Source organism: Heterodontus francisci, chromosome 10 (genome assembly GCF_036365525.1).
Source record: "Heterodontus francisci isolate sHetFra1 chromosome 10, sHetFra1.hap1, whole genome shotgun sequence".
NCBI lineage: Eukaryota > Metazoa > Chordata > Chondrichthyes > Heterodontiformes > Heterodontidae > Heterodontus > Heterodontus francisci.
Genome location: NC_090380.1, coordinates 16,764,756 through 16,776,862, shown reverse-complemented (window position 1 = coordinate 16,776,862; position 12,107 = coordinate 16,764,756). Strand labels below are relative to the sequence as shown.

The following is a 12,107-nucleotide window of genomic DNA, read 5'->3' as shown; positions in this document are numbered from 1 at the left end:
TGCACTGATGATGGCAAGCTGGGGCATTCCTCCTCCAGTGTGAGCCCTCTCCCTGACATTATGTGCCCCTTTCTCCTGCAAGGGCAAAAGAGAGAGATAGGGCACTTATGGCCTCTCTGACCAATACCAGTGGCTCATTTACATAAGAAACTGTATGTGTCAGTGTTGCCAGGTCCTCAGCAGCGCTAAGGCTCTGAGCCTTGCTGAGGAGTCAGTAAGTACCATGGGTAAACAGTCCTTCCATGTTCAGGAGCATGCATTGTCAGTCTCCTCAGCTGATGTGTCTGTTTGAGGTTGAAAACCCAGAGGCTCGCTATCAGCATCTGGCATTGCACTCACCTTGCCAGAGTGAAGAAGGCCATTGAACCTTCTGCAGCACTGCACCCAGTTCCTACGCTTTACACTCCTGCTGCTGATAGTTTCAGCCACCTTCAGCCAGGCCTGTTTTGTTTGGCTGAGTTGCCTTCTCCTGCCCACCTCTGGAAAGGGGATCTCTCTCCTCTCTCACACAGCCTCCAGGAGGGCCTCAAGGTCAGTATCAGAGAAGCGAGGGGCAGCCCTGCCCTGGGCATCAGGTCTCTGCCTCTCCTCCTGTTGCCCTGGTGCTTGCATTCCTACTTCCAAATGGCTGCCTCAGTAATGCCTGCGGTGATGCCTGCAAATAGAACTCATAATTACAAAGTCCTGTCTTCATTCCACACCCATGGCCGCTATTTGGCTGCTCAGCCTGCCCTCCAACCAAGTAGTAGCCCGCCTCTGCAAAAATCGTGGGCTTGACTAAATCCCCCCCCCCCCCCACCTGCGGGATCAGGACACAGAAATGATCCTGACATCTAGTTCTCGACCCCAGAGGCAAAATCCTGTCCCATGTGTCTAGATCTAAATCTTAACATTCCTACAGTAAAACCTCTAATGGCCAACAGCCATACCTAAATTATTAATTTGCATCTGGTCACCAAGAATGTTGAGAACATTAATTATGGGAAACAAGTATATAGCATCTTATTACATCCTCAGAATAACACTATACAATCAATGAATTATTTTGAAACTAGACTATTGTTTACCAGATTAAGATTTGCTAGCATAGTAAACCTTCTGTATCCTTACATCCCTTGAACAAATACGCTGATATGTCAAGTAGTTTTCAGTCAGTAGAAATTAAAACAAAGACAATGCTACATAACACCTCAATGAATTTAATTTACCTTTTCCATGATGCTTGTGCTCTCTTTCTCTGCAAACGTAACATGAAGTCCTGTGACATTGACTACAAGTCGTGAGAGTCAGTTGCCAGTGATTGCCAGAGCTGGCAGACAGCCATAAAGGCGGGGCTAAAGTGTGGCAAGTCAAAGAGACTTGGCTGTTGGCGGGAAAAAAGACAGAAGCGCAAGGAGCGAGCCAACTGTGTAACAGCCCTGACAACCAGTTTTATCTGCACCGCCTGTGGAAGAGTCTGTCACTCTAGAATTGGCCTTTATAGCCACTCCAGGCGCTGCTCCGCAAACCACTGACCACCTCGAGACACTTACCCATTGTCTCTCGAGACAAGGAGGCCAAAGAAGAAGAAGAATGCTAATCTGGAGCATTAACTTGCAAATTGCATAGCTACCAGAAGGTGATATGAGATATTTCTGTCACTGGAAGTTACCTGATATGTGGAAGATTTAGAAAATAAGAAATTAGTTAACTGTCACATTAAAAATTTCACAGCATTTTTGGCTTCACGGCAAGACTACGGTTGTAGTGTACGTGGACCCTTTAAAACAATTTTATATTATCCAGCTCTCTTTCAAAGCTTTGCTTAAATTTGAGTGGACAGAAGTATGTTTTTTGACATTTGCATATCGATGAGATAAGCCTTCTGGTTGCTGTTATTTCTGCTTGGATTTACTTTGGCAGTTTACAGGAAATGTTGAAGAATGAATTACATGAAGTGAAATTTATCAAGCATGGAAAAACAAAATGGCTACAGCATTTTTGTGTTCCTTTTCTTATTGCTTTATCTCTTTGTATCAACTTGTAGTATCTCTCTCTAATGTTCTACCTGGCTTCTCATGCTCATTCTTCCTAGTGTCTGAGATTTTTTTTAATGCTTTACTTTATAGGTTGACTATCATCCAGTCACTAAATGTTAATATGTTGCCTGCAAGTGTTGCTGTACTTCAGAACATTTTAAATACATGAATAAGTTTTCATGTTTACTCTGATCTTTCCTTAAGATTTACAGATTCTCCCGCCTTGAAATGCTGAATTTAAGAGACAATCCTATAAAAGAGATTTCTTCTGATATTGCGAAACTGACGAACCTGAGAATCTTTAATATTTCTTTCTGCCTGGTTTCAGTTCTGCCAGCTGGGTAAGGTGGTCTTGTAGAGCCTAATAGCAACTTTTTAGAGTGCACAAATCTTGAAACGGTCATTGTAAAAAATGAATTCCGAGCATGTGATTTAAATTGTGAAATGTTTAGGTGACATTAGACTTTCCAAATCCACGTTCACAAGCACCAAGCCAATGCCATTTTTGTAGCACAAAAAGAGTAGATTTTATAAACTTGAGCTGCTGGCATAGAGTAATGCAAGCTGGAAAGTCATATTGGTAATCTGTGAGTTCCCCAGTATTGTCTATCCATGATGCAGCATTTAGAGTCATAGTCATTTTTGGCATAGAGGAAGGCCATTCGGCCTATCACGTCCATGCCGGCTCTCCACGGAGCAATCCACTCAGTCCCACTCCCCCGCCTGACCCCCCCCCTCCCCTCCCCCCACCTCCCTGGTCCTGCAAGTTTATTTCCTTCAAGTGCCCATCCAATTTCCTTTTGAAATCATTGATCGTCTCCACTTCCAGCACCTTCGTGGAGGGAGTTCAAGGTCATTACCACCCGCTGCATAAAAAAGTTCTTCCACACATTTCCCCTGCATCTCTTACCCAAAACCTTCAATATGTATCCTCTAGTCCTTGTACCATCAGTTAATGGGAACAGATTTTCCTTGTCTAACTTATCTAAGCCTGTCATAATCTTGTACACCTCTACCAAATCTCCCCTCAATCTCCTTTGCTCCAGGGAGAACAACCCCAGCTTTTCCAACCTAACCTTGTAACTAAAATCCCCCATCCTTGGAACCATTCTGGTAAATCTCCTCTTCACTGTCTCAAAGACCCTCACATCTTTCCTAAAGTGTGGTAAACAGAACTGGATGCAATGTTGTAGTTGTGGCCTAACCAGAGCTTTATAAAGGTTCAGCATAACCTCCCTACTTTTGTAATCAATACCTTTATTTATGAAGCCCAAGATACCATATGCTTTGCTATCCACTCTCTCAATATGTCCTGCCACCTTCAAAGTTTGATGCACATGTACCCCAGGTCCCTCTGTTCCTGCACACTCTTTAGCACTGTGCCGTTAAGTCTATATTGCCTTATCCTATCCCATCACTTCACACTTCTCTCTATTAAATTCTATCTGCCATCTGCCAGCCTGTTATGTCCTGTTGCAGGTGGTTCATATCATCCACACTGTTTGCCACTCCTCCAAGATTGGTATCATTGTCAAATTTTGAAATTCTACTCTATATTACAAGATCCAAGTCATTTATACATAGCAAAAAATGCACTGATCCTAGCATCAGCCCTTGCGGAACACCACTGTCTACCATCCTCCAGTCTGAAAAATAACCATTTACTATGACTTGCTGTTTTCTGTCCTTAAGCCAATATTTTTTATCCAATTGGACACTGACCCTCCTATTCCATGAGGCTCAGTTTTGTTAACCGGCCTTTTATGTGGTACTTTATCAAACATTTTCTTAAAATCCATATCATCAACATCCACAGCATTCCCTTCATCAACCTTCTCTGTTACCTCATCAAAAATTCTATTAGATTAGTCAAGCATGATCTGTCTTTTACAAATCTGTGCTGGCTATCCCTAATTAACTCTAACTTTTCCAAGTACCCGTTTATCTGTTGATTTTTTTTCCCCGATTATTGTTTCCAAAAACTTAGCCATCACTGATGTTAAATTGACTGGCCTGTAGTTGCTAGGACTGTCCTTACACCTTGAATAAGGGTGTCACGTTTTCCACTCTGCAATCCTCTGGCACCTCTCCCATATAGGGAAGATTGGAATATTATGGCAGGCCCTTTCGCTATCTCCATCCCCACTTCCTTTAGTAACCCGGGATGCAAGTCATCTGGACCAGGTAATTTGTCATACCCTAAGCATAGCCAGCCTTTCCAGTACCTCCTCTCTCTCAATGTTTACCCTATCCATTGCCTCTACTCTTTCTGCTTCTACTGATATTTTGTCGGATTCCTCTTTCTTCATAAACACCTATACAAAATGCTCATTAAGTATTCTAGCCTTGCCCTGTGCTTCTAAGCATATGTTACCCTCTTAGTCAATAATGTTGACAGCCATTCTATTCTCATTTTCTCCTTGCCGGTCTTATCTTCCTCTGCAACTCCTCCCTCAACTTATTGCATTTGGCCTGGTTCTCTTTGTCCCTCGAATAGCTTTTTAATTGCTCCAAAAATCTCCTGTTCCAATTACTTACCAGTACTTCATTTTTCCTCCATTCTCTGCAAAACATGCCTGTTTCTATTTACATATTAAAAAAGATACTTTTCTTCTATGTTACTTTCCATGTTTGATTTGTAATTTTTGCTGAAGCTGTCATTGGCATCGTGCTGTACCAGCAAGCTCTTAATAGCCATTGAATCTCTTGAGCAGACCCTAATCACTGTGATTGTGGATACACTGTCTAAACCCATCGTCAAAACACTTAATAAATATCACACTTGAGCATCAGCAACACAAAGATAAAGTTCATCCCAAACAACTCCATTAGCTCAATTTTTAATTTAATGGATTAGACTAAAAGTACTGGAAAAATATTTCATCTTTGAATTCTCTTTTTCACATCTCATAATTGTTATTTGTAAGTCTTATGCCTGTTTGTCATATGGTATTGTTTATTGGGTGTGCTGCAGTCTGGACATTGTTGTTCCACAGAAGCAGGCTGAAAACTACAGCTCCCATGATGCATCTCTCTCGCACAACATTTTTTATTTTTTATTTTGTTTTGAGATACAGCACTAATCCCATATTCCTACCACATCCTCACCTGTCCCTATATTCCCCTACCACCTACCTATACTAGGGGCAATTTATAATGGCCAATTTACCTATCAACCTGCAAGTCTTTTGGCTGTGGGAGGAAACCGGAGCACCCGGAGGAAACCCATGCAGACACAGGGAGAACTTGCAAACTCCACACAGGCAGTACCCAGAATTGAACCCGGGTCGCTGGAGCTGTGAGGCTGCAGTGCTAACCACTGCACCACTGTGCCACCCTATGGTGGGATAGGGCTCATACATTATACTCCCTGGTTAGGAGCAGATCAAACCATTCTTCCAGCATTGTTACCTCTATAATGTGGAAGTCATATTAACAGGGACGGCCTGTGGTGAAACTGTTTTGGCTCATGGCTGGGGCTGCATTGATGAATCAGCCACAGGGCCCAGGCAGGCAACTGTCAACAGGGTCTAAATTTTTCCAAACCAGTTAAAGGATCTAGTTCTATCTGCTTGTCATATGACATGTATTATTGTAGGACACTCTGAGTATTGTAATTTCACAGACGTAGGATTAAATCTACCTCTGCCTGCCACACATGTGTAATTTGGTAACAGCTCGAATCTCCAGCAACTAGGCTCAGGTGAAATTTCCAACACTAGGACTGAAGCCAACGTTGAACCCCAGGCCTCAGAGAGGAGGGTGAACCTCTGTGGAGAAATGTTATGGTTAAGTTTAGCAATTTCAAAGTTGTGTAATTTGTACGTGATTAATGTTGACATTCCAGCAAGTGCTCACAATAGCTGTTGTGACAATCCTATTAATTTGAACTCAGCAAGAGTCACTGCTTAGCTGGCTGGTGGACACTTTTTGTGGGTACACAGGGAGTTGTTTTGAGTAAAAATTGACACTTTTTAAAAATGAGGCCCAGATACAAAAGAGAGTCTGGCTTTAGACCATACAATAAGGCAGGGAGACAGTGAAAAGCTGCAGAGAATAGGTTCCGTTCCATCAATAAAGGACAGAATGCAGAAGAGTTATTCTATTTGAAGTAAGAGACGACCCACCAAAGCAGAATAGCATTATCCTTTATTTTGTATCTTTGCATGAACATATGTTATACCAGTTAAAATAAAGTAATCCGATCATATCACATTCTCCCTACATTTCATCTTACAGTGCAAAAAGCAGCATACAATTGAAATTTGGCCAAATCTAATGCTAACTCAGTCCACCTTCAGAGAAGTTGAAGACACAGATATCCAGTCCGGAAAGCAAGTGGGTTCAGATGTTACTCTTAGCGTTTTGCTACCATACAAATAGATATAGAGAAGTATAGGTTGAATCCTGTAGTAATAAGACGTTCAGACCACTTAAGGGGTGACTGGTAGCACTGATCCCAAGCAGATATCTATGACAGACCTAAATTTGTTAAATAATTATTTGAGCCAATAATGACTTTGTGCCCTGCAGATGTGTGTTGTCTTTGAGGGATGTAATGGTACAGACATGCACAAGACATAGAATGCTTAATTAAATCACGCTTATGAGTACTAGATTTAGCACAGTTATGGAAAAAAGACAAAGACAGCCCAAGAGTAAATATTTTCAATTGGAGAAAGGCCAATTTTACTAAGTTGAGATGTGATTTGGCAAAAGTGGACTGGAAGCAGCTACTTGAAGGTAAACCAGTATCAGAGCTGTGGAAGGTTTTCAAGGAGGAGATAGAGAAGGTTCAGAGCAGATATGTTTCCACAAAGAAAAAAGTAGGACTCCCAAATCTAGCCTCTACCCGCCAGATGTCAAATAGCATACAGAGTAAGCTAAGGCAAAAAAGGGAAACTTATGGCAGATGTCGAGAGTTCAATACTGTAGAAGGCCTAAAGAAGTATAGAAAGTGCAGGAGTTAATTTAAAAAGGAAATTAGGAAAGCAAAAAGAGACATGAAAAAATATTGGCAAGTAAACTTAGAAAGAACACAAAAATATTTTATTACTACATAAAGAGCAAGAGGATAACTAAGGAAAGATAGGCTGAATAGAGACCAAAAATGTTAATTGTGTGTGGAGGCAGAAGTGTTGGGCATGGCTCATAATGAATATTTTGCATTTGTCTTCACAAAAAGGGGGGATGATGCAGACATTGTTGTTAAAGTGGGGGAGCGTGAAATATTAGATGGGATGAACATAGTGAGGGAGGAAATATTAAGGGTCCTTGAAATTGGATAAATCACCAGGCCTGGATGACATGTATCCCAGGCTTCTAAGAGAAGCAAGAGAAGAAATAATGGAGGCTCTGACCATCTTTTTCTAATCCTCTCTGGCTACAGAGAGGTGGGCAAATTATTGGAAAAAATTATGAGGGCCCTATAAATCATCATTTAAAAAGGCACCGATTAAACAAAGATTAATCAGTCAGCATGGGTTTGTTAAGGGAAGGTGTTATGAAAGTGCTTCTGTTTTTGTTAAATATGTTTTTGAAGAATTCATAGTCAAACTGAAGAAAATGTTGGACCAGTTTTTTTTTGCAAGAGGGTCATAAAGAGGACACTGAAAGGACTTGTTTGACAACAGCATTTACCGGTTGTCACGTGACTCAAGTTAAAAATAGAACAGAAACCCTGGTAACTGGGGAAGATATGTGCAGCAAAGTTATAGGTCAGAAGGTGGGCTTTCTGTTTCCGGTTGTACTTTTGAATTGTTTTGAGTTGGGAAAGAACTGTTTAAAAAGGGGATGGAATTTTTAAAAATCAGCCTGAAGGGCAGAACCCCAGCTCAGCTCAGCTCAGCCTGTAGGTGAAGAGAAGAATTAAAAAGGGAGAAAACTTCCAAGGAGAGGAGAGAACTTCCAAGGCAGGAGAGAATACCACAACCCAGGTCAACTTTCCAGCACACCTCTAAAAGACCCTCTGTCAACTCCTGTCTTTGAAGAAAAGCCTGCTAAATTAATTCTACACGCTGCCTGAAAAGAATTGTTCTAAAAGATCCCAGTAACCTCGGAGGCCAGACTGTATGCCAGTTTTGGAACACAACATATCTCATAGGTGGGAATTATACAGTAAATGGCAGAACCCTTAGGAGTATTGACAGGCAGAGAGATCTGCGCGTACAGGTCCACAGGTCACTGAAAGTGGCAACGCAGGTGGATAAGGTAGTCAAGAAGGCATACGGCATGCTTGCCTTCATTGGTCGGGGCATAGAGTATAAAAATTGGCAAGTCATGTTGCAGCTGTACAGAACTTTAGTTAGGCCACACTTAGAATATTGCGTGCAATTCTGGTCGCCACACTACCAGAAGGACGTGGAGGCTTTGGAGAGCGTACAGAAGAGGTTTACCAGGATGTTGCCTGGTCTGGAGGGCATTAGCTATGAGGGGAGGTTGGAAAAACTCGGATTGTTTTCACTGGAACGACGGAGGTGGAGGGGTGACATGATAGAGGTTTACAAAGTTATAAGCGGCATGGACAGAGTGGATAGTCAGAAGCTTTTTCCCAGGGTGGAAGAGTCAGTTACTAGGGGACATAGGTTTAAGGTGAGAGGGGCAAAGTTTAGAGGGGATGTGCGAGGCAAGTTTTTTTACACAGAGGGTGGTGAGTCCCTGGAACTTGCTGCCAGGGGAGGTGGTGGAAGCAGATACGATAGCGATGTTTAAGAGACATCTTGACAAATACATGAATAGGATGGGAATAGAGGGATACGGCCCCGGAAGTGCAGTAGGTGTTAGTTTAGGCAGGCATCAAGATCGGCGCAGGCATGGAGGGCCGAATGGCCTGTTCCTGTGCTGTACTGTTCTTTGTTCTTTGTTCATCTGCTTTTTCTTCAAGAATGAGCAAGTATTCAGCCTAAGTATATTTTTTTGTCTGTTGTTTTGTAACAGAGCTCTAAACAACAATCCCTTTTATTTTTCCACTTAACCAGGATGTGTGAGGGGCTAAAAAGGGAACTTTAATATTTCAATCTGTGTGTTTATGTTTTACTTCATTACTGGTTAAGAGTTGTTTTATAATAAACTGATAATTTTGTTGTTTATTAAAGAAACCTGGTTGGTGTGTTTTCTTCACAGAAAAATACAGTATATGATTGACTGTATTGGTAAGTGGGAAAATTTAAATATATGTTATGAGCTGTGGAGAAGTGGGACTAGAATGAACAGTGCACTCTTCCTGCCTCAATCGTAACAAAGGTCATGTCTGACGAACATGCTTTTTGAGGTGATAACAAGGAGGGTCAAGGAGGGTAGCACGTTTGATATAGTTTACATACATTTTAACCAGGCTTCAGACAAGGTCCCGCATGGCAGAATAGTAAAAATTCATAGGATCCAAGAGTAAGTAGCATGTTGGATCCAAAATTGGCTCAGTGGCAGGAAGCAAATGCTAATGTTTGTTTGGTGTTTTTTGTGACAACAAGGCTGTTTCCATTGGGGTTCTGCAGGGCTCAGTACTGGGTCCCTTACTTTTCATGATATATAAATTGGCTGTGTTGTTGATAGTGAGGAGAAAAGCTGTAGAGTGCGGGAAGATATCAATGGACTGTGGATCTGGAATCACATGTAGGCCAGACTTGGTAAGGACAGCTGATTTCATTCCCTAAAGGGCATTAGTGAACCAGATGGGTTTTATAATAAAGAAATAGTTCTAGTTTCCCAACTCTTAGCTTAAATTGCTGCCTTAAGTTAAAGAGCAAAAAATATAGTAATGCTTACCATATATCACCTGCCTACTGTCCTGTGATATCACTCCTTGATTATTTTTGCTTTCTGTCTTCGCTCTCGTTCCTTTTATCCCCACTGCTCTCGATCACTGGTTCTGCTCTCTCTGTGTGCTCTCTCTCTCTCTCTCTCTCTGCATTCCCGCTCCTTTTAACTTTCCCGTCTCTGTCACTGTTCCCACTCTGTCTCGCTCTTTGCTTCCATTCCTTTTATTCCCACTGCTCCCGGTCACTGGTTCTGCTGTCTCTGTGCTCTCTCTCTCTCTTTGCTCCCGCTCCTTTTAACCTTCCTGTCTCTATCACTGTTCTCACTCTCTGTGTGCTCGCTCTGTCTCTCTGCTCCTGCTCCTTTTATCCCCAGCACTCTTGGTCACTGGTCCCGCTGTCACTGTGCTCTCTCTCCCTCTGCTCCCGCTCCTTTTATTCCTGCCACTCTTGGTCAGTGGTCGTGCACTAGCTGTGTGCTCTCTCTCTCTCCACTCCCACTTCTTTTATCCCCACCGTTCTTAGTCACTGGTTCTGCTCCGGCTGTACTGTTTCTCTGTCTCTCTGCTCTTGCTTCTTTTATCCCCACTTCTCTCAGTCATGGTCCTGCTCTTGCTGTGGGCTCTCTGTTTCCAGTACCACTCCTTTTATCCTCGCTGTTCTCAAGTCACAGGTTCTGCTCACGCTGGGCTCTCTTCCTCTGCTCCCATTCTTTTTATCACTGCTGCTATCTCACTTTACTCCTGCTCCATTTATGTCACTGGTCCTGCTTTCACTGTGCTAACTGTATTTCATTTTATCTTGCCAGAGAGAAGCAGGTGGAGTGAGCTTGCAGCTTCACTAGGATTGCAGGCTTTCTCATGGTGCAGGATGCCATTGACTGTGCACACATCACATTGAGGGCACTGCATGTCAACTCTGCCCTGTACTGCAACTGAAAGGGTCCCCACTCCTTCAATGTTCAGTTGGTGTGCAACCATAGACAACAAATCATGCAGTAAATGCCTGGTATCCTGGCAACAGTTATGATGCCTTCATTCTGCAACAGTCCACTGTTCCAGCTGCATTTGAGCCACCAAGGCAAACAAAGGCTATCTGTTGACCATGTGGCTAATGTCTTCAGTGCGCAATCCATGGACATGTGCACAGCTTGTATACGATGAAAGCCATGCTGCCAACCAAAATGTGATAGAACAGACCATTGGGGTGCTGAAACAATGCTTCAGCTGCCTGTACTGCTCTGGGGGAGTCCTGCAGTACTCAGGAGATGAAAATGCCAAGCTTCATTGTGGTCTGCATGCTACACAACCTCTCCATCATAAGGGAACAGCCCTTGTCATCATCTATATAGTGAACAGCTCAGGAGCAAGAGTGTGGGGAGGAGGAAGATGAAGAGAGGAGGAAACCTAAACAGCCCTTTTCTGCCTGGGTTGTCTGTGAAGAGCTCATCTAAGTGCGACACTAGTAGTCACAATCCCAGTTCCCCATTCATCAACAGTCTCTCAACCTTACCTTCCTTCTGTTATCCCAACATAATGTCAGCTTGGCCACAATGCAAAAATAAAAGCCTCTACAAATTAAGCAGTCCACCAAATTTATAAATAGTTTCATATTGCACACCCTTGTGCATTCCCTTCCAAGCGCTTTTGCCTGTCCCAGTGCTTCTACACGTCACTGGTGGAAAGCTGCTGAATTCAGTGGAGGAGTCTATCAATGGCCTGGGAGGACAACCTCAAGCAGCTCTGGGCCTTGAAGGCCCTGCTGTGGACTGCACCACCTTGGCATGCGCGACAGCAGTCTGGGCTGGCTGGCAGACAGGCAACAGCAAGAGCACTTGCAAAGTGGCAACAGTGGGAGGACGAATGCTTTTTTCCTTAGAAAGGACAGCAAGTTCGTCCTCCATGGAGCCACTGCCACTCCCTCAGAGCAGCACCTCAAAATTTCTAGTAATCTGTTGGAGGACAGAATACTGGACTGCTGAGACACGTGGCAAACCCTTTTGCACATTATAAGTCACAGTCATGATGGCAGCAGTCTGACCTTGCATGACTTCAGTCTGACCTTTCACTGAGGCACTCAAACTTCTTATGGCAGCTGCTTCTGCTTTTTTGAAAGCTGAGACATAGCCATCAGGAATTGCATCATGGTTGCATCTACAAGTGTGCTGATGGAGTTGGCCACCAGTACCATGCTATAAAGGATGGTCTCCAAGCTCTGCACGAAGTCATGTGCAAGTTGGTGCTGATCGCCTCCATGTTGCTTGACATTGACCTCAGGCTTTCTGGCAGGCTCCCCAATGCACCAAGCATTTTGTTGTGCATGCCCATCAGCCTTC

The 12,107-nt window shown here is 43.1% G+C and overlaps 1 protein-coding gene across 7 annotated transcripts in view; it reads left to right on the top strand.

Moving 5' to 3' along the window:
• The window catches only part of LOC137374312 (leucine-rich repeat-containing protein 63-like), a 126,136-nt gene that overhangs the window by 46,507 nt on the left and 67,522 nt on the right, over positions 1-12,107 (top strand). For all 7 annotated transcript variants that reach the window (XM_068040168.1, XM_068040164.1, XM_068040169.1 and 4 more), the window contains one exon: positions 2,223-2,359. In XM_068040168.1, the coding sequence (XP_067896269.1) occupies positions 2,223-2,359 (137 nt within the window). The remainder of the gene's footprint in view (positions 1-2,222; positions 2,360-12,107) is intronic.